General features: G+C 41.0%; 1 protein-coding gene across 1 annotated transcript in view; it reads right to left on the minus strand.

Annotated features, from left to right (window-relative positions):
• Window positions 1-19240: 19240 nt before the first annotated feature.
• The window catches only part of zgc:92242 (uncharacterized protein LOC436899 homolog), a 40130-nt gene continuing 35185 nt past the window's right edge, over window positions 19241-24185 (minus strand). Inside the window, exon 6 of the mRNA XM_056472252.1 lies at window positions 19241-19732. Within this exon, the coding sequence (XP_056328227.1) occupies window positions 19584-19732 (149 nt within the window). The 3' untranslated portion in view covers window positions 19241-19583. The remainder of the gene's footprint in view (window positions 19733-24185) is intronic.

Raw genomic sequence — 24185 nt, forward strand, 5'->3', positions numbered from 1 at the left:
CTTCCCTAAACCCAACCGACAGTGTTATTTAAAAGCCAAAAAGCACAGATTGACCCGACCACCCACTTCCCTAAACCCAACCGACAGTGTTATTTAAAGCACAGATTGACCCGCCCACCCACTTCCCTAAACCCAACCGACAGTGTTATTTAAAAGCCAAAAAGCACAGATTGACCCGACCACCCACTTCCCTAAACCCAACCGACAGTGTTATTTAAAAACTTTCCTAAACCCAACTGATAGTGTTTTCTAAAGCACAGATTGATCCGCCCACCCAGATCCCTAAACCCAACCGACAGTGTTATTTAAAAGCACAGATTGTCCACCCACTCACTTCCCTAAACCCAACTGATAGTGTTTTCTAAAGCACAGATTGACCCGCCCACTCACTTCCTTAAACCCAACCGAAAGTGTTTTCTAAAGCACAGATTGATCCGCCCACCCACTTCCCTAAACCCAACCGACAGTGTTATTTAAAACAGAGATTGACCCATCCACTTACTTCCCTAAACCCAACTGATAGTGTTTTCTAAAGCATAGATTGACCCATCCACTCACTTCCCTAAACCCAACTGATATTGTTTTCAAAAGCACAGACTGACCCGCCCACACACTTCCCTAAACCCAACAGATAGTGTTTTTTTAAAAGCACATACTGACCCGCTCACTCACAACCCTAAACCCAATCGATAGTGTAATCAAAAGCACAGATTGACCTTTATTTTCAAAACATACCTATAACTAATTAAGAGAATAAGCTCAACCCTGTTAGACCATGTGCCGCGGCGCAGAGCATGTTTTCCTGTCTTTAAAATAGAAAAAGTGGATTCCAACATGCTCTTAATGCTTTAATGCACTATAAATGCACGACTACGCACAAGGCAGCAATTTACGGTCAGCTTTTACGCTACAAAAACCTTGTAATAAACTGCCAGTACATTTTCAGTTTTGTTACACACATATTTCTCTATATATTATTTATTATACATTATATTGTTTCAAACTTCTAAAATGTCAATAAAAGTCACTTTGTTAAACTGTAGAGTTGAAATATCAACATCAAAAGTAGACAGAGCAGAGATCAACATCCTGTAAGTCATATAACATCTTATATGTTGTGCAATTCACAACAGTAAATAAATGGAAAGCACTTGTGAATTACAAAATACAAAAACTGTTATTTAACAGATATTTTTACAGTGTAGTTTCATATATATTAAACCAAAAGTTGCTACCTTAAATTCCCTATTTAAAAATTCTACAATAAATTATATTAACAACGAAAGTAGCTGTTGTTTTTTCTGTGAGATTTAACTACCCGTATACCCTGCTGTAATATGTGATCAGACTGTCCAGGCGTGTTTGTGTGTGTCAGCAACATGAAACACGGGCAGCTCATGTGTCGAGGTCATTTGCCCTGAAGTTGTTGAGCGAGATGAGACTGGCTTTTCAACACCTTCTCTGTTGTGAGAAAAGGTAACATACTTTTTTTTTCTAATTAACTTCCTGCAGAAACAGTCGGTAGCGTTACAGATTACAACTTTACAACCAAGATTCACTCTTAAAGATCACATGATTAGCTCAGTTTTGTTCCTGGTTAACAGGAAAACAGGAAGCTGGTTACTGAAAGGCTTCATCTGACATAGAATGAAAATCTGAATATACCTAGGCATAGCTGAAGATAGTTCAGTACATGGAAATTACAAAATTATTAGCCCTCCAGTGAATTTCTTTCTTTTCTTTTTTTAAATATTTCCCAAATGATGTTTAACAGAGAAATGAATTTTTCACAGAATTTCCTATAATATTTTTTCTTCTGGAGAAAGTCTTATTTGTTTTATTTCGGCTAGAAGGGTCAATATTATTAGCCCCCTTAAGCAATATTTTTCTTTGATTGTCTACTGAACAAATCACCAATAACTTGCCAAATTAACCTAATTAAGCCTTTAAGTGTCACTTTAAGCTGACTACTAGTATCTTGAAAAATATCTAGTAAAATATTATGTACTGTCGTCATGGCAAAGATAAAATAAATCAGTTATTAGAAATGAGTTATTAAAACTATCATGTTTAGAAATGTGTTGAAAAAAAATCTCTCCGTTAAACAGAAAATGGGGAAAAAATACACAGGGGGACTAAAAATTCAGGAGGTCTAATAATTCTGACTTCAACTGCACATTGACCATGAAACACCATTGTGCATTGACCACCAAAATGCAGATAAAAACAGTCTAGTCTGTAATAAAACACAGACTCTGACATCACTAACAGGATCATTAATATTCACATCTCTGCAGCGTATGATTGGCTACAGTGTTTCCTAGTGAGATTACAACAATGATAATTTTTCCAGTTATTTTCTAAGATTAACACTCACTACTCACTCTGTTATTCAGCTTAGTTCCTGATTTATCAGGGCTCACCGCAACGAAATGAACCGCCAAATATTTTGGCATATGTTTTATGGGACAGATGCCTTTCCAGTCGCAATCCAGCACTGGGAAGCACCCATATACTCTCTCATTCCCACACAAACTCATATACTACAGCCAATTTATTTTCACACTCGAAACCAAGGGGTATGAAAATTTCCCAGCATACTCCATCAACAACAGCAGCATGGCTGCACATGCAAGTAAGGAGATGCACAAATTTGTATTTTTGTCATTATTACAATATTTTACAACAAACAAGAGAACGTTTTAATTAATTCATAACGGGGTTCATAGTTTACCGTCAAGCTATTTAAAAAAAAAAAAAAAAAACGTTAAATTCCACGTATTCCCTAATAATAACTCCTGTATAGCAGTCCCACAACATACTTTCACATCTATCACTCAATAACAGTCGAATACCTTGTCAGAAATGTCTAGTGGCTGTGAATGGGCTTTTTACAGTGTCTGCTGTAATGTTAATGTTTCTTTTGTGTGTTTATATAGATGAACATGACCACGGTGTAAATGCACAGTACAGTAAAGATCTTATTGCCACATTAGATCGTCATGATAACATGATATCATAGCCTTCAGTGATTTCCTGAAGATAAATACCAAAAAAAAACGCAACTGGAATAACTACAGCAGTCACCATCGTCAATCTCATATGAAGCAAGAGATTGCGATGACATATGATGATGTGTGCAGGTGTTGTAGTCTAATTTCCTAGGGGTACATTTTGAAGCCCTTCCCCTTCACACCCAGTTTCAAGGGCCAAGGGGAAAAGGGAGGGTTACAAAAATAGAATTTGGATTAAGCCTCAATCTGAAAGTGTGATAGTGATAATAAATCTTGTTAAATAATGAATATCTCCAAGTGTTTTGTAGAGAAAATTCTATTTTAAATTATGTAAAGTTTATATTTTGCTGTATATCTGCGGAAGAATTATTACATATACTTCATAAATCAGTAGCTTATGTTAGGTTGTCTTTAAAGCTATAAGGTATAAAGTAAACATCACAAAACCCTAATAAAAGTTTGTGTATATTAATTATTTATTTAAGTGACCTTGAAAGCACATTAAACTAGTGTAAAGTCAAGTTTATATAGCACATTTCATACACAGTGGCAATTCAAAATGCTTTACATAAACAGGAATAAAAGAGACAAGTATAAGAAAATAAAAACTAATAATAAATATGATTAAAAACTGATTAAAATGTGTTAAAACAGGTTAAAAATTAATGAAAAATAAAAGAAAGACATAATAGTGCAATCTGTCGGACGTAGCACAGTGCTCATTTAGTAAAGGCACAGCTAAACAGATGCATTTTCAGTCTTGATTTGAACATGCCTAATGTTGGAGCACATCTGATCATTTCTGGAAGCTGATTCCAGCAGCGAGGGGCATAGTAGCTGAAGGTCGATTCACCCTGCTTTGACTGAACTCTTGGAATTTCTAGTTTATATGAACCTACAAGTCTGAGTGATCTGTTAGGCTTTTATTCAGTGAGCATATCTGTAATATATTGAGGTCCTAGGCCATTTAGTGATTTATAATAATGCTTTAAAATCTATTCTGAATGTAACTGGGAGCCAGTGTAAAGATGAGGACAGGTGTGATGTGGTCTGATTTCCTGGTTTTGGTCAGAATCCTGGCCGCAGCGTTCTGAATGAGCTGCAACTGTCTGACTGTCTTTTTGGGAAGGCCAGTGAGGAGTCCATTACAGTAATCCGTCCTGCTGCTGATAAAAGCATGAACAAGTTTCTCAAAGTCCTCACTGGAAACAAAGCATCTAATTCTTGCAATGTTTTTGAGATGATATGCTGATTTACTAACTGCTTTGACATGACTACTGAAACTCAAATCTGACTCCAGAGTCACACCAAGATTCTTGACCTTATTTTTTGTTGTTTGAGCCAAAGTACGCATTCACCTTGAGAACCTCATCTCTGTTCCCAAACGCAATGACTTCAGTTTTCTCTTTGTTTAGCTGAAGAAAGTTTCGGCACATGCAACTTTAATGTTTCAAATAATGTTTGAGAGGTGTCACGATGGCGCAATGGGTAGTACAATCGCCTCACAGCAAGAAGGTCGCTGATTCGAGCCCTGACTGAGTCGGTTGGCATTTCTATGTAGTTTCCCCCACAGTCAAAAGACATGCGATATAGGTGAATTAAATAAACTAAATTGGCCATAGTGTATGTGTGTGAATCAGAGTGTGTATAATGGGTGTTTGCCATTACTGGGTTGCGGCTGGAAGGGCAACCACTGTGTAAAACATATGCTAGATAAGTTGGCGATTCATTCCACTGTGGCGACCCCTGATTAATAAAGAAAACTATATATATATATATATATATATATATATATATATATATATATATATATATATATATATATATATATAGTCTATACTCAGAGCTGATTGGCTTATTTTATAGCTTGAAACTATTTATCCGAGAATTGTTTCATTGCAAAACATTGTTGCGCTCTATTTGCCTAATAGCTAATAGTGTTTGTGGAAGAGCCATAATAGTCCAGCTAATTAGTCTGCAGTGGTTGGAGCGCTCGTGATTTCACAGGTTGTGTTTGGTGTGTGGATCTCCAGCAAATGTGTGTGGGCAGTAAAGGGTTAAGAGCGTTGGAGCTGTCGCAGTCCCTTCGGCCCTCGGCCTCCTGCCCTCGCTCTGATTAATCATGGAGGAAAAAACGCAGTAGACCGTTCACTGCAAGACACGCACGCACGGACACGCACACGCAGCCGCACGTATAGACACACACACACACACAGAAGGGATTGTTTTCCCCGAACGGATTCAGTCACACACACACACACACACACACACACACACACACACACACTGGAGCTTTCGCTGCAGAACGTTTCGCTCTTGCCTGAGGGGGTGAGGTTGTGTGTGTGTGTGTAGCCCTGTCACATGTTGCAGCGATACACACACACACACACGCACGCACACACACACAGCACTCTCTCTCGCCAGGGGTCACTGGAGCCGTGGTTCAGCCTACACCGCTAGACCGCCACAACACTTTTTTTCTCTCTCTCTCTCTCTTCTCTCCCTCGCTTTTTTCTCTCTGGGTGACAGTGGTGGAGGTGGTGATGGGCTTCTCTCTCTTCCTGCGCACAACAGAGTCTTTTTTATCTCCCTTCAGAGAATCCCACTGCAGCAGGGAATTGTGCGTGTGTGTGTTTAAAAGGTTTACGATGCCTGAGTAGCCCTGTCCTCCTCGCGCGCACAGAAACCCCCCACCTTCCTCTTCCTCCAGGAAGCTTCTTCAGAGCATCTGAGTGGAACGGCAAAACAGTCGTGCTCTTTGTAGAAGCTTAGAAGAGAGAGCGAGATGGAGGGAAGCAGGGAGAAAGAGAGAGAGAGGGGGAATATCAATTCTCCTCTCATGTAAAAATTCTAGACCGGTTTGGTCACTACAGAGACGACAGACATAAAGTATCGACTGGAGTTACAGAGCAGCTTCCCCAAAACTCTGCTGCAGCGCCTCGCGTACAGCAATGATACTGTTTATGAAATATTAATCCGTTCTCTCGCCATCCGCACTTCAGAGATATTTCTACGGTAGGTAGCCATCATTAGTTGAGTTTGAAAACCAGCTCAGGCAAAAAAAAAAAAAAAAGAGAGAGAGAGAGAGAAAAGTATTTGTTGGTTTTTCATTGTTGCATCAGGTTACTGTGGATCTGCACATATTACCTGTCCAATGATTTTCTGGCTTAATTGTGTAAATTGGGATGAGGTTAGTCACACTGACTAAAATTATGTTCGCAATCCGTTTTTACTTCACTCTAAGTGGAATATTCAAATCAAAAGTGATTTTGCCCATTGGGAATTGACTGAATCACGAGAAGTAGGTTTTTCAGACCTGAGTGCGTGTTTGGAATCGATGTGAATGACTAAACTCCCCTGGGCCGAGGTGACATCAGCAAAAAAAAAAAAGAGAAGAAAAGCAAAGATGTCTCGGAGCTGTATGCAAAATACAATGAAATACCATTCAAAATATAGTTTTCTGTATTTAATGTTTAGTCATGATTTTCAGCATTACTATAGAATACATAAGCTCCTTTCACACAGTGATACTGGTAAATATCTTAAACTTTTCCAGAACGACTTTACCGGTAAATTCAAAAACATAGGGGAATTACCAACCCATGTCACACATGAAATCACACGGGTTCAACCGCGCATACTGGTTGCAAAAAAAGACCTGTTGCAATAGCAAACATGTCGTGTTGTGCGGTATGCCAAATCCCAAAGTTCTAAAATACAAAACTTAAATTTTACTGTACACCACACTGCTTTTAATGCCAACCGCAGACGTCTTTGACTAACAGCCATCAGAAGAACTATTATGGTTAATTAAACTGCAGACACTGAACGCTTATGCTGTGTTCACACCAGACGCGGGAGATGTGTCAAGCGAGAGTGATTTACATGTTAAATCAATGCAAAGTCGCGAATAGACATCCTGCGACGTGATACGCACGAATGACGCGATACGCGCAAATGGCATGATACGCGCAGTGCAAATTGAGTGTTTTGTGTATTGGACGTGCGAATTGCTCGAGTTCGAAAGTCTGAACTTTAGCTGACATTCACGCCGCGTTACTGGGCAGACTGGGCAGACAGAAGCCCTGCCCGTCACGCGAATTCACATCTGTTCTGATGTGAATTTGATGCGCGAATGAAGCGAGTAAACTCAAACGTTTACGTGTCTATTTACGAACGAATAGCGTGATTTATCTGCGCGTTCCGCATCAAGCGAGAGTGATATATACATGTTAAGTCAATGCAAAGACGCGAATAGATCCTGCGGCGCGATACATGCAAATGGCGCAAATTGTGCGGCGTGAAGGGCACAATACAAGCCAATGGCGTGCCACGAAATGAGCGTTTTGCTCATTTGACGTGCTTAACCTGCGAAATGCTCGAGTTTGAAAATCTGGACTTTAGCGGACATTCGCGCCATGTTAACCAATCAGGAGCTTGCTCTTGTGGGGGCGTGATTATGACGTAACGCCTATACCAACAACAGTTGATCAAACTGGGCTCGGCTCAGTCAGAAGCACCGCTGAAAGCTTCCATCATCCAGGTTAAATTTCTGGAGGAGTAAATGAGCTCACAGAGCTGGTTTTACCTCTGAAAGTATCTAGTGGACTCAGACACTGCTCCAAACGAATCGACGCTGTTTTTCAGCCTTCATAAAGCACATAAACAGTTATTTTCTTGATAAAGTCTATGTTCGCCATTTAGCAATGAAGCTACAGTCACCGGGCAGACAAAAGCCTTGCCCATGACTCGAATCCGCATCTGTTCTGATGTAAATTTGACGCGCGAATGAAGCGGATTTAGCGCATGAATGAAGCGCGTAAACTCAAATGTTCACGTGTCTATTTGCGCGCGAATAGCGAAATTTATCTATGTGTTCTGTGTCTGGTGTGAACACAGCATTAGAATGAAATGTAAAAGTGTAAGTTCATATACCCTGCCGTACAGGTGCAGCTTTCAGAATGCAGTTGTTTTGCTTGTTGATGATTACCCAGGCCTTGTACAGTTCCGTCTTCTTTCCTTGTCTTTGGCTGAACCTCGATTTTTAGCACTACAAAGTTTTGAATCTGGTAATCATGGAACATTATTTCTTGCACATGACCACATGGAACAAAATTGTAGGCATCCAAAGAATTAAATTATTATATATTTGTCCCAGAGACATTCAAAAGCAGAAACGCTAAATAAAACCCTGCTGAAAAAAACAGCTTAAACCAGTCTAGGCTGGTTGGCTGGTTTTAGCCGGTTGACCAGCCTGGTTTTAGAGGGGTTTTGGGCATTTCCCGCCTGGTCTTAGCTGGTCAGGCTGGAGAATGACCAGCTAAAACCAGCTTGGCATTTCAGTTGTCAGTTGGCATTTCTGTATGTAGATTGCATGTTCTTCCAGTGTTCGCATGGGTTTCCTCCGGTTGCTCCGGTTTCCCCCACAGTCCAAAGACATGTGGTACAGGTGAATTGGGTATGCTAAAATTGACAGTAGTGTACAGTTAAACGAGTGTGTATGGATGGTCCCCAGTGATGGGTTGCAGCTGGGAGTAAAAACATATGCTGTGTAAAAACATATGCCGGATAAGTTGATGGTTCATTCCGCTGTGGCGACCCCAGATTAATAAAGCGACTAAGTTGAAAAGAAAATGAATGAATGAATGAGTTTGAAAATATATGTTGTGTACCTCTTGCGTAATAATGTATATATTTTTTTTTTTGTAAAACCTAATTAATATACAGTTGAAGTCAGAATTATCAGCCCCCTTTTGATTTTTTTCCCTTTTTTAAATATTTCCCAAATGATATTTAATAGCAAGGAAATTTTCAAAGTATGTCTGATAATATTTTTTCTTCTGGAGAAAGTCTTATTTGTTTTATTTCGGCTAGAATAAAAGCAGTTTTAATTTTTTTAACACCATTTTAAGGACAAAATAATTAGCCCCTTTAAGCTATATTTTTTCAATAGTCTACAAAACAAACCATCGTTATACAACATGTGAGGGTTACAATAACTGGGTTACGTATCACCGTTATCTTCGTTTTGAAGAATCCCGCCTTCCACCCCAACTCCTCTTCCTTCCTAGATGGATGGCACGGTGGCCCAGTGCTTAACACTGTTCCCTAACAGCAAGAACGTCTCTGGTTTCAGGCTTTACCAAACCAGCAGACGTTTCTGCGCGGAGTTTGCATGTTCTCCCTGTGCTCAAGTGGGCTTTCCCCGGGTCTCCAGGTTTCCTCCCACCGATCAAAAACATGCATCCTAAGTTTATTAACTAATCCAAATCAACTCCATAGTCTTGCCCCTACTGTCATGGATTGGTCAGGCTCTCACGACCCCCACTCACGAAGATCACCATCACCTGACTTCTAATGAGCACACAGCTGCATCACATTCACGAGCACCAGATAAAAGCACAGCACTCCAGTCGCTCATTGTCCGGGCTCGTCTCGACGAAAGCGGACAACTGAGCGACCACTCAGCGTAGTCATCCTCAGCTAAAACAAACGATTTACTTACCTGTTCTCTTTGTATTCCTCCTAGTCTTCCTGGTCCTCCCGAATCGTCCTGTCTTCCAGTCCTTCCAAGTCTGTGTCATCCTCTGTCAGCTGTATCTGGTGTGTGCTGTCCATCCTCGTGTATTCCTGTTACCCAGCCACGGAGGAAAAGACCCCAACATCATTCCTGATCCTCCTGGCTATCCTTCATGTGCTCCTTGTTGTCATTTAATAAACACCCTAACGTTTCCTTACCTCTGTCTCCTGTCCGCTTCATAACAGAAGCCCGGACCTATAACGACGACAACATGAGCACCCCCGATCACCTTCAAGAGCTGGTGGACCAGTTGAAGCGGATTCTACAGCCACCAGCTCCACTTTCCAACGCACCACCAGCACCGAGCACTTCCGCCTCCACAGTTTCTTCTTCGGCCCTTCCTTCCAGTCCCATGGCCCGACCAGCGCCCTACTCAGGCGGAGCGGGGGAGTGCAATGGTTTTCTGTTACAATGTTCCCTCATATTCGAAATGCAACCTTCTCTATATCCCACAGATAAGTCGAAGATCGCCTACATCGTATCTCTACTCTCTGGACCTGCACTTAAATGGGCTGAGACGATCTGGAACCAAGCCGGGCCGGTCATGAATTCCATCACTACCTTCACGGAGTATTTCAAAGAGGTGTTTGGACGTTCTGATGGGGAAGTAGCCGCTGGAGAGCAGCTGTATCATCTAAAGCAAGGTACTCTATCTACACAGGAATATGCTCTCCGGTTTCGCACTCTAGCAGCTGCAAGTGGATGGAATGAGAGATCGTTGTTGACCACGTACCGGCTCGGCTTGGAACCCACTCTCCGAATCCAACTGGCCACATTAGATGATACAATGGGTCTGGAGAGATTCATCCAACATTCTCTCCGATGTTCCGATCGTCTCCGTTCCTATCAACAGGACACCATCACCCCCTCGTCTGCACTCCTCCAATCGCCTGAGTCAACAGCCTCTCCAGAACCAGAACCCATGATAATAGAGTCTGGAAGACTGACATCAGCGGAACGACAGAGGAGGCTGACCCGGGGTCTGTGTCTATACTGCGGTGTCAGTGGACACACCCGTATGGAGTGTCCCCTTCGTCCCATTCGGACTTCAGTGAGTGTATTCAGTACGAATATTGAACAATGTAAACCACTTACTACCACCGTACAAATAACTACTGCCTCTATTTCTCTCCTTGTCACAGCCCTCATCGACTCCGGGTCAGCAGGGAACTTCATCTCCCAATCCCTCTGTCGTCAACTCCACCTCCGTACTGAGGCGTCCTCGCATATATACCAGATACAACCGATAACCCAGTGCACTCGATCTTCGACCCGTATCCATCGACAATGCGAAGACATCCTTCTTCAAGTGGGGTTGTTACATCAAGAGAGGATTCAATTTCTGGTTCTGGAGGGTGCAAATATGGACATCATTCTAGGGCGCCCGTGGCTGGTGAAGCACGATCCCATCATCTCTTGGGGCACAGGAGAGATAAAGAAATGGGGATCTGGATGTACACCTGCCTGTTTTCCAAATCTCCCTCTTCAAGGTCGGAACCCCATTTCTTTGTTTGCAACATCGGTCGAGAGCCCTCCTGAGAAGCAGTCTATCCACATTCCTAAGGAGTACAGCTCCTTTCATGATGTCTTCTGCCCCAAGAGAGCTTCCCAGCTACCGCCGCATCGGCCATGGGACTGCGCGATCGACCTAGTTCCAGATGCCCAGTTGCCAAGAGGTAGGATCTACCCGCTCTCGCTTCCAGAGAATCAGGCAATGGAAGATTACATAAGGGAGGCTCTGAGTCAGGGGTACATACGTCACTCAAAATCACCAGCCGCCTCAAGCTTCTTCTTTGTGGCCAAGAAGGACGGAGGGCTGCGTCCATGCATCGACTACAGGGTCCTAAATAACGGTACAGTAAAATACCGATATCCCCTTCCTCTGGTACCAGCCGCTTTGGAACAGCTCCGAGAAGCTAAAGTCTTCACTAAATTGGACCTCCGCAGCGCGTATAATCTGATAAGAATACGTGAGGGGGACCAATGGAAGACAGCATTCGTGACCCCTACTGGCCACTATGAATATGAGGTCATGCCTTACGGTCTGGTCAACGCCCCCTCCGTATTCCAAAACTTCATTCATGAAGTCCTCCGGGAGTTTCTTCACCACTGTGTAATAGTGTACATAGATGACATCCTCATTTACTCCCGGAGTGAGGCCGAACATCGCCAACACGTTGCGGAGGTCCTACACACATTGAGAGAACATCACCTCTACCTCAAAGCGGAGAAATGCTCATTCCACCAGAAGTCGATTCATTTCTTGGGATACATCATCGACCAAACCGGTATACGTATGGATGGGAAGAAAATTGAGGCTGTTCTATCCTGGTCAGAACCCACTTCCATTAAGGAGCTCCAGAGGTTTCTTGGGTTTGCTAACTTTTATAGACGGTTTATCAAGGACTACAGCAGGATTACATCACCTCTCACTAATCTCCTCAAGGGTAAACCCAAAGGACTGGAGTGGACCAAAGAAGCAGCCGCAGCCTTCCGCCTTCTTAAGAAGGAGTTCACAAGGGCCCCACTCCTGACTCATCCTGACCCAAATCTTCCTTTCGTGGTGGAAGTGGACGCATCCACCACCGGCGTCGGGGCAGTATTATCTCAACATCATGATACACCGCCCCGACTGCATCCCTGTGCCTATTTCTCTCGGAAGTTGAGCCCGGCGGAGCAGAATTACAGCATAGGAGACAGGGAGCTTCTAGCAATCAAGCTAGCCTTGGAGGAGTGGCGTCACTGGTTGGAGGGAGCCAAACATCCGTTCCAGGTGATCACAGATCACAAAAACCTCCAATACATCAAAGAGGCCAAGAGACTATGTCCACGTCAAGCCAGATGGTCACTTTTCTTCTCACGTTTTGATTTCTCCATTTCCTATCGTCCAGGACCCAAGAATCTAAGAGCAGACGCTCTCTCTCGTTTACACGAGCATCACGATCATGAAGAACTCCCAACGAAGATTCTTCCCGAACACATCTCCATTTGTCCGATCACCTGGAACGCTCCTCCAGTCGTTGCCACTCCGGAAGCCCCTGCTCCGCCGGGATGCCCTCCTCATCGGCAGTTCATACCACCTGAACACCGGGTAGATCTGATCCACTCCTTACATACCTCGCTAGGCACTGGACATCCAGGGATCAACAATACTCTCTCGCTAGTATCCCAACGATTCTGGTGGCCAAACATGGCAAGGGATGTGAGGCAATATGTTCAGGGCTGTAAGGACTGTGCCCAATCCAAGAGCCCACGTCATCTACCCGCTGGAAAGCTCCATCCCTTGCCGATTCCGAACCGTCCCTGGTCACACCTAGGAGTGGACTTTATCACTGACCTCCCTTCGTCAGAAGGTAATACCTGTATTCTAGTCATAGTAGATAGATTCTCAAAGTTTGTCAAACTAATCCCTCTGAAAGGTCTTCCCACAGCCTTTGAAACTGCCGACAATATCTTTAATCAAGTCTTCAGGTCATTTGGTATTCCAGAAGATATTGTGTCGGACAGAGGTCCACAGTTCATCTCACGTCTATGGAAAGCCTTCTTCAAGCTCCTAGGTGTGGCCGTCAGCCTCTCTTCTGGATATCATCCCCAAACCAACGGGCAGACAGAGAGGAAGATTCAGGAGGTGGGACGGTTCCTGAGGACCTTCTGCAGTGGTCACCAGAACTCCTGGAGCCAGTATTTGGGCTGGGCAGAATATGCCCAAAATTCACTGCGGCAACCCTCCACCGGACTCACGCCATTCCAGTGCGTCCTGGGCTTCCAACCACCGCTCTTTCCCTGGGATGGCGAACCATCTGATGTCCCCGCAGTGGATCACTGGTTCCGGGAGAGCGAGAGAGTCTGGGACGAGGCTCATCAACATCTGCAGAGGGCAGTCCGTCGAAGCAAGGTAACCGCCGATAGGAGAAGGTCTGAAGAACCCAGATACACACCCGGACAAAAGGTGTGGCTATCCACCCGGGACATACGCATGCGACTGCCCTCTCGCAAGTTAAGTCCCCGATTTGTTGGTCCCTTCACCATCGTGGAACAGGTTAACCCCGTCACCTACAAACTACAATTACCCTCTCACTACCGTATTCACCCTACATTCCACGTATCACTCCTGAAACCCTATCACGATCCTGTTCTTCCCTCCACAGAGCCTGACCACGAAGAGGAACCCCCTCCTCCACTGCTCCTAGAAGAAGGAGCCGTCTACGCAGTGAAGGAGATCTTGCGTTCCCGACGTCGTGGTGGCCAGTTGGAGTACCTGGTGGACTGGGAAGGGTACGGCCCCGAAGAAAGGACATGGGTTCCCAGAGCTGATATTCTCGATCCTAGTCTCATGGTGGAGTTTCATGAGAGCCACCCTGAGTTCCCAGCGCCTAGAGGCAGAGGGAGACCACCACGGCGTCGGAGGTGTCGGCCCTCAGGAGCGGGCCCTGGGGAGGGGGGTACTGTCATGGATTGGTCAGGCTCTCACGACCCCCACTCACGAAGATCACCATCACCTGACTTCTAATGAGCACACAGCTGCATCACATTCACGAGCACCAGATAAAAGCACAGCACTCCAGTCGCTCATTGTCCGGGCTCGTCTCGACGAAAGCGGACAACTGAGCGACCACTCAGCGTAGTCATCCTCAGCTAAAACAAACGATTTACTTACCTGTTCTCTTTGTATTCCTCCTAGTCTTCCTGGTCCTCCCGAATCGTCCTGTCTTCCAGTCCTTCCAAGTCTGTGTCATCCTCTGTCAGCTGTATCTGGTGTGTGCTGTCCATCCTCGTGTATTCCTGTTACCCAGCCACGGAGGAAAAGACCCCAACATCATTCCTGATCCTCCTGGCTATCCTTCATGTGCTCCTTGTTGTCATTTAATAAACACCCTAACGTTTCCTTACCTCTGTCTCCTGTCCGCTTCATAACACCTACCTAGTACTTATCTCTTTAAGAGCAACTGTTATTTGCTCTTCATCCACCATGACCGGGGAGTTCTCAAGATCTGTCTGAGCTCAAACTCCCCTCTTGCCTTGCAACGGGAGGGAGCCCCGGGCTCGAGGATCTAATAATAGATCTTATATAGAGGCTAATAATTCTGACTTCAACTGTACATGACATGATGGTAGTTTACATTTAAATTTGGAAGTTTACATGTTCTTATAGTGTAGTAATTGTGCCATAATTTTGTCAAATGGTTGTCAAGCTTTTGACATCAAATTGATTTGCATTTTTGATGTGTTTTTGATGTCAATTATATGTCGTTTTAACATCATTGTGCCAAACACACTTACATGTATTAGTGTTAGCCAGACTTCGGGCTAAGCCAAATGTGTTAGCTATTAAGCCACAGCTCCGACAGAAGGATTCAGTCACTACTGTCATTCCTTTAAGCCAACTTAAACAAAATAAAGTGTATACAGCCTAAATTTAATGAAATCCTTTGACTCGTTCACTCTACATCATCTTTACTTTCCCTCGATCTCCCTCCATCCTCACTCCCTATCTTTTCCTCCTTATCTGAGCTCCCTCTATTTCCATGCACCTCCATGTCTCTCTTTTTTCCAGCCCTGATCCTTCAGAGGAAGCGAGGAATGGAAGAAGATAAGGGAGAGGTCAGTAACTCTGCTGCATGAGCTCATTTGAGACGAGAGGGTCAGCATGACGGCCCGCCGCTGCCGTCTGTCTCGACCCATCGGACGCGCAGATGATAACTATCCCAGCTGCTGTTTCACAGTCTGGAATGATTGACTGTCTCCATCATGAACCAGATGCCGCTGAGAAACCAAACATGTGGCGATAATATGGAAATACATTTAGAAGGTTGACTGGCTGTCGATTAGCTGCTTGTTGCTTTGAACTTGGGGTGTTTTCTATCTATCTATCTATCTATCTATCTATCTATCTATCTATCTATCTATCTATCTATCTATCTATCTATCTATCTATCTATCTATCTATCTATCTATCTATCTATCTATCTATCTATCTATCTATCTAGAAAGTTGTTATCCATCCATCCATTTATCTATCTATCCATCCATCCATCTATCTATCTAGAAGGTTATCCATTTTTCCATCGATCTATCCATACATCCATCTGTCCATCCACCCATCTATCTGTAAAGAAGGTAATCTATCTATCTATCTATCTATCTATCTATCTATCTATCTATCTATCTATCTATCTATCTATCTATCTATCTATCTATCTATCATCTATCTATCTATCTATCTATCTATCTATCTATCTATCTGTCTGTCTGTCTGTCTGTCTGTCTGTCTGTCTGTCTATCTGTCTATCTATCTATCTATCTATCTATCTATCTATCTATCTATCTATCTATCTATCTATCTGTCTATCTAGAAAGTTGTTATCCATCCATCCATTTATCTATCTTTCCATCCATCCATCTATCTATCTAGAAGGTTATCCATTTTTCCATCGATCTATCCATACATCCATCTGTCCATCCACCCATCTATCTGTAAAGAAGGTAATCTATCTATCTATCTATCTATCTATCTATCTATCTATCTATCTATCTATCTATCTATCTATCTATCTATCTATCTATCTATCTATCTAGAAAGTTGTTATCCATCCATTTATCTATCTATCCATCCATCCATCTATCTATCTAGAAGGTTGTTATCCATTTATCCATCGATCTATCCATACATCCATCTGTCCATCCACCCATCTATCTGTAAAGAAGGTTATCTATCTATCTATCTATCTATCTATCTATCTATCTATCTATCTATCTATCTATCTATCTATCTATCTATCTATCTATCTATCTATCTATCTATCGATATCTAGAAGGTTGTTATCCATCCATCTATCTAAGGTTTATTTTCCATCAAAATCAGGTGACAATCCCTACTAGTGTGCTTAAGGACATTAAAGGATGGATGGACAAAAACTTCGTTTAGCATAGTTGGAATATTTGGCGGTTCATTTTGCTGTGGCGACCTCTAAGATAGAGACTAAGCCAAGGAAAATGAATGAATGAATGAATAAACGCGTAAATTGGGTAGTCAGAGCTTTCTGCTGCTGACAGTTCCAAAATCTCAATTAAACATGAAGTTTCACCTTTTACTACAGTCATGTTTTATGTCTGATTGATGTTTTGTTTTGTGCTGTAATTTTCAACCCAGGCTCATTCTGAAAACGTACCCCTATATACATTTCTGGAGAACGCCAAATATGTCCCAGGAGGTATGTTTTTGCAGTTTTGTTTTCGCGAATCCACCAGAGGTCGCTGTGACTCGTTTTGAGATCCCAAATTTCTTTTACGAGTGCCATTTGCGCCTGCTCTTCCTGCTTAAATCTACCAGAGGCCAATGTTGACTGACTGATCGGTCGACTGACCCACCCTCCTCCATCCCTAAACCTGACCAATAGTGTTTTCAAAAGCACTGATTTACCAGCGAACACCCACTTACCTGAACACAACCGACAGTGTTTTCAAAAGTAATCCAGAAAAAGAAAAGCCCTCATGGCAGCCTGATTTGTACCATGTTTTCAGATTTTACCACATTCTGACCTTATTTACTTCTTTATTTTATTTTTTGGCTTTTGTTTTTGTCTTACCTTCTGGAACCATTCTGTGCCAGTCTCGAACCCCATCATCGTGGTCAAGTCGGTGAACAATTGACAACAGTTGAACAGGTGAACAATTAATCCATGTAAAATATTCTATGAAATAAAAAATGCTTGTTTTGGTAATCTTTAATCAAAATCTGACTATTTGCTTCTGCGTTTGGAGTGGCGGTCTGTCTTTATTGACGCCAGTTTGATGGTTTCAGCTGCAATATTCTCAACCACACCCTCTTACTGCTAGTTTGCTGAGGGAAGGATGTGCAAAAAGAAAGCCAAGCCATTGCGGATATGTACCCAGTCTACATTTCTGGGAACAGCGAAATACAGTTGAAGTCCAAATTATTAGCCCCCCTGACTTATTAGCCTCCCTGTTTATTTTTTACCCCAATTTCTGTTTAACGTAGAGAAGATTTTTCCAACACATTTCTTAACATAATAGTTTTAATAACTAATTAATAACCAATTTGCTCCTTGACCATAATAATGCTCTAAACAGGGTGGAGTACTTCTTTAGAGAAAAACCCCATAATTTCTTTGTGCAAGTTATATTGTTTTACACAAACACGCATTTAAAATAAAATCCAATATTAGTTTTGGTAAAACATGCACTTGTTTTCCATTTTAATTGAAACATGTATACGGCACATATAGGGCCTGTGTTTGCTTTACTAATATTACTGAGAAGTTGAACATTACATATTCTATTCTAAAACATAAAATCACTTACAAAAGCTAACACATATTCTAATATAATATATAAATCATATAAATAAATAAAGAGGCTATTTATTATAAAATGAAATGTAATATTTATTATTTATTGGGAAATTTAAAAAAATCCTACTATAATAATATTAATAATATCAATGATGATGATTATTATTATAACTATAAGTAATTATTATTATAAGTAGGATATAGTTTATTTATTTATTTTTTTGTTTTTGAGAAGTCTACTTTTACAATTTGACACATGTAAACCACTGCAGAAACTTCTAACCAACAGGCCCGTCATTTACAGTACAGATACTTAATAAATGATCTACTATAAATTAAAAGAATTAACGTATGCCATGTTTTTTGTTTTCACAAGCTTTGGGGATGTAACATAAATTCCGCTTTTAAATAATTGGTCACCTAAAGATTTTGCAATGAGGCTGTGTTCAAAATGACATCAATGTTTTCAAAGTGCACTGCAAAGGGAGCAGAATTGTAAACATGAAGATCGCCAAAACTGAACTGTAAAAATACTTTGAAAGCAAATTACACCTAAGAGAGATGATTTTAATGCTTTTTTTAAAAAAAAATTTATCATTCCAACTTTGAATGTAAGAATGTTCTAAATGAATAGGGCATAGGGGGAATAAGTGGGAATAGAACACAGCCAGGAACTATGCTTCTAACTACAGCTCCGAAGGTGTAGCTGCAAGTGCACATGTTTGCGACGCAGTTTGCGAATGTTCGTTGAAACGATGGATTTGGGGAACGGCAAATCAACGAACTAAGTTTGTAACGACGGAACTTGCATCCTTAGTTGGCTAACGATGGTTTTCTTTTCCTAAATCCAACCGATAGTGTTTTCAAAAGCAATCTTGAAAAAGAAAAGCTGTCGTGGTCACATGAATTTGCTACGTTTCAGCCGGTTGTTTATTTATTTATTTTCCTTTGCTTTTGTTTACATCATTTCTGGACCATTCTTCACAGGACATTCTTCACTGGATCGTTGCAGTAAACTCCACTCCGCAACCCAAGTTCGCCAACATATGTGGCAAGCCACTGGGCAAAGTGGTAGTGCCAGAAAAGCCATTCACATGGAGGTCAGCTCCAAGCGGTCAGCTGGTAGGCTAAAAGGAGCAGAAGCTGTCTGTGGCATCATAGCTTTCGTTTTAAAGACAAAATATCTGGATGTACCTCTGCCTACATATTTCGTGCTCTCCAGAAATGTAGACAGGTACGTATACACAATGAGCCTGTGTTGAAGAAAGCCCCGGCTCCCACTCAATACCCACTCAACTCATTTGTTTAAATTAACATTCAGTCAACAAGACCAGTTAAACCAACCATTTAATTTCACACAGTATGACACCGTTATTTACAGCCAGTCTAAAAAGTTGAGCCATTTTTTGTTAAAAACATTAAACAATAACTTTGGTTTTTCTCCCCTTAAGGAAACAAAGTTTATATAAAAACATAATATCATGTAAAGGCAGCAGAACAAATCTCAGTGCTTTGAAGAGCAAGTTCCTCTGTAAACAGTGTAAAAAAATGAGGAGTGCTGGTGCGAGCTGGGTCATGAAGACCTTCTGATTTCCATCCGTCCATCTCCAGCTTTGTCCACTCCTGGATCTGCTCATACGCTCATTTATGCACAAGTCTTTTGTTTGAAGTTTGTGTTTATCTGACTGAAGGGGATGTCAGTAGGTGAGCGGGTTTGCATGGGATGGGTGGTTTGGCACACTGGGCATTTGTGGTGTTAAAGTTCTTCCTGAGCTGAGCCACACGACTGCCGTACGTCAGACCATTATCCTTTTCGTTCAGCACTCCTTTGTAGAGAGAGAAAGGAAGAAAGTCTTTAGACATTTTGTATCATTGCATTATTATTATCATTAGAAACTAAACAAGCCCCCTGTTGCAGAAGCTAGTGTGCTGGGTCTGTTAGCTGATATCATTATGAGTAAAAAAAAAGCAGGGTAAATATTGGTTGAACACTCCAAGGTAATTAGATTACTGATACACACATTTCAATTTATTTAATTAGTTTTAATTAATTTGCAATGTTACAGTTTTTCTCAGTCGCTTTGGTGCATTTCTGACAACACTATTTACATTTGCACAACAGTTAATGCATTTCTCAAAACAAGTACAAACTGCAAAACCTAGTTAATAACCTGCGAAAGCGTGTCACTTGCTCTAAATGGATAGCTCATTCCTCAAAAGCAAGTATTCATTTCAATCAAAGTGTCAGTAGCTATGTTTCCATCCACATATTTTTATGCGCATTTTAAACACAATCTCACGGCAATTCGTAACTTTTTGATTTACTGGCTAATTCGTACGAATTCGTACGATCTAATTCGTACAGTTTAGTACGATTTGCTCATCCGCCAATGACGGTTGGGTTTAGGGGTGAGGTTAGGTGCCACGCCTCCTTTTTAAAATCGTACAATTTCATACGACTGAACTCATACGAATTCATTCGAATTAGCCACTAAACTGTCAAAACGTAAAATACTTACATTTTCCCGTGAGATCAGGTTGGCATTATGCATATGTGCATAAAAAACAGTTGATGGAAACGCCATGATGCGCATCAATTTTTAAATTGCGCATAAAAAAACTTATGTGCATAACTGAGTAGGATAAACTTTTCATTCGATAAGAAAAGATGCGCATAATCTACGATGGAAACACTTTTACCGAACAAATTCCAGTATGCGCATTAAAAAAGCTCATGTGATTTTGTTATAAGACATCATGTGATGATCAAAATGTGTGTAAATGGACAAACCAGCAGGCTGAGCACACTGTAAAACATCTGAAATGTTGTTTTGGTCATTCTAAAACCCCTTACTGTTTAAGTATTAGTGTTATTATATTATTAATGACCTCCAGAATCAAGAGTGTCTGTGCTCCGCATCTGACACCTTCAAACGCCACCGCGCGTTCACTGTGTGCCAGGATTGTCTTCTGAGGCACAAGTCATTTATTAGATGAAGAAAAGCTTGACGCAGCTTCTCCTACCACAGTAAATTCAGTTTTTACTGTTCATCTTTGGTGCAAGTTGATCAGGAAGTGACGATTTTGTTCGCTTTGACTCGCTGGATGGAAACGCTGCTTTATTCGCACGTCTTTTATGCGATAATCCAGTTTTGCACGTAAAGTTCATTCGCATTTTTGGATGGAAACAAAGCTAGTGTCGTCAAGATGAAAAGTCCTGACACCATTGTTTATGAACAAGATAGTCAAATGGCTTTGTCATGTTTTCATTATGACAGTTTACTCTGTACATTTGTTCCAATGCAAACAGTCAGATTTTGGTGACACGTCCTGAAAATGCTCAAGACACGACTAGATACTATTTGTCATAGATACAGTCATTTGAAAACTACATTAAAGTTAGACGTCACTGCATTTAGTGAGGTATTTGAGTACAAGACACTGATTATGTATGTTTCACCTTTTTACACAGCATTGTGCAAAAGAATAAATACACTCTTATTTACAACAAACATAAACTTCCTTTGGGTAGAGCTGTGCACAACTGTAAACTATATTGCAGTATATATTAAAACTGAACCTACAACATATATCGGTCTGCAAATTCTTCATGAAATTGTTCAATTTAGAAGACATTTTCAGGAAAAAAAAAGATTTAAAAAATTAGCTTGACAGATTTTGACAACTAGATCAACATTTTTGTATGTAATGACTCAAGCAATGAAGTGAGGACTCTTAGTTTTATATGGAATGACTATTCAGCATTCACAAGTTTAGTTAATTTTGACTGACATGGCATAAGCAAATGATAATGTTAGAAAACAGCAGAGAGTTGTATGAAAGCAATTGATGCATGTCCAAAAGCATTTGCAATTTGTTTGAAGGAATGAGAAACTGCTACTATGATGTGCACAAATGACTGATTGTTTTGAGAAATGCATGAACTGTTGTGCAAATGTAAATAGTGTTGTGAGAAATGCACCAAAGCCACTGAGAAAAACTGTGAATAGTATTAAAACACTAACATTAGTTATTTAAACAATGCAGATAAATTTATGGCTTTAATCAAATATCTAACTGAGAATTCTTAAAATTTATTTAGAAAATAAATAAATAAATAAATATATATTCTTGTTCCCGAATCTGACTGGCTGATAGCCATGCAATATTCTGTAATATCAGCACTTGTACAGCTTCTTCACCCTTCTGTATTACTCCACCCACATCGAGTGACAGCAGATCAATAAACTCACTACAGTTTGACAAATATTGCAGCTGTTGGACAACATAATGTACTTTTGAGGCTTTTTTAGGTAAGAATGTAGTTGTTTAAATTGCAACAATGCAGTTTCTTTATGAGGATGGTGCCTATTTTAAATATTTATAAATTCAGAGATACAGAGCATCCATCAGCCTGTCATGCTGAGTAGAGCAAAGATGGTTGACGCTCTGCCACAAGATGGCGACAGCGACCCTATAATAAGTTCTTATAGGAGAAAAACTCAATGTAATTACAAACTACAGCTGATAAAATCATTATTAAACAGGTAAGTGACATTCTAAGTCAATCACTCTCTTATTTGTATGTTGTTGTGCTGTATTTATACCATAGTCTGTTAGTGTTTCTGGTAGTGTTTGCTTTGCTTTGGCTTTTTCTGGGTTAATTATTGTAAAATCATGATTGCAACAGAGAAATACTGGGAAATGTCTGTAGACTGATGGCATTTCATGCCGTTCAGCCTTATAATCTTAAAATGTGAGCAAAAGTCATCTGTTTTGTCATTACTTATGCTAGAGAATCATTCAAATACTAGCTCTAAAGTGACGTTTCTGAAGTAGCAATGATTTCTGCTGTTCTGCAGATGTAAATGAATGGCGGCGAAAAGTAGTTCCTCATACAAAAGGAGTTTTAGACTCTGTGTTTGATTTTCTTTTTATGTACACATTTATGCCATCGAATTGTTGTAAAAACACAACATCACACTCGTAGCAGTGCGATGTGGCTGTATAATTGGCACTGGTGGGAGGTGTGCGTTGGTTAAAATTTCGAGCTTGACTGTATAGACACACAGATGCACACAGAAGTACTTATTGTTTTATTATAACATATGTAGGTTTTGTTGGTTATTTATGGTATTTTAGGCCTGCAGGTGCACATAAATTGTTTATTTAACATTTAGTTTAATGTAAATACAATTTGCATATATAATTACGTATGCAAATTACATGCTCCTTTTATAATACATACACATTTATTATCGTATTTATTTATCACAACCTTTTTTTACAACTGTACTTGTCACAACTCATTACAGTACAAAATGGCTTTCATGATGCTGCCATAACAATACTGCAGACGCTTTGGAAGGCCTTTGTTTGGGTTGCCTTAAAATGTTGCATATGCAGGCAGCTTTGCAGAGTTTTGGTTCAGAGCCACGGTGACCTCACGACAGGTCACGACTATAGAAATAATCAAGCAGAATTTCGTGATTACGAGACTTTCACTGTCTGTAAATCACTGCTGACTTTAAAAAGCCGTCAGACCCCTGACACAAGCCCGTCGGGGATTATAATACATCCACAGCTGTCTCTCTCTCTCTCCTCTCTCTCCCTGGATCTCCCTCTCTCAATTCAATTCAAACTTGCTTTATTGACATGCCAAATGTTACATATGTATTGCTAAGGTACTCCTGATGTTTACATTAAATAGAACATATGAAAACAAATGACATAGTGATAAAAAACATAATTACCAGGATTTAACAATCAACATTTTTAGGATACAACTAGTATTCATTCATTCATTTTCCTTCGTCTTAGTCGCTTTATTCATCAGGGGTCGCCACAGCGGAATGAACCACCAACTTATCCAGCATGTTTTACACAGCGGATGCTCTTCCAGCTGCAACCAGAAAACCAGAGCACCCCGAGGAAACCCACGTGAACATGAAGAGAACATGCACACTCCACACAGAAATGCCAACTGACCCAGACAGGGCTTGAAGCAGTGACCTTCTTGCTGTGAGGCGACACTACAAGCCACTAGTGTTAAACACTGAGCCACTGTGTAATAACAGTAAATTTAACAAACAATATTTTATTTGTAACAATTTAGAATATAGTGTGTGTACATGTGTGTGTGTGTGTGTTGTATAATTTGTATTCCTATGCCCAATTATCCACACAAATATAGCTCTAAGCAATTCCAGCCATGGGGCCCAAAAGTCCTAATGTATTGTTATTTATTATTTTATTTCTTCCGTCTTTTTCTTATACACT

Source organism: Danio aesculapii, chromosome 14 (assembly GCF_903798145.1).
Source record: "Danio aesculapii chromosome 14, fDanAes4.1, whole genome shotgun sequence".
Lineage (NCBI taxonomy): Eukaryota > Metazoa > Chordata > Actinopteri > Cypriniformes > Danionidae > Danio > Danio aesculapii.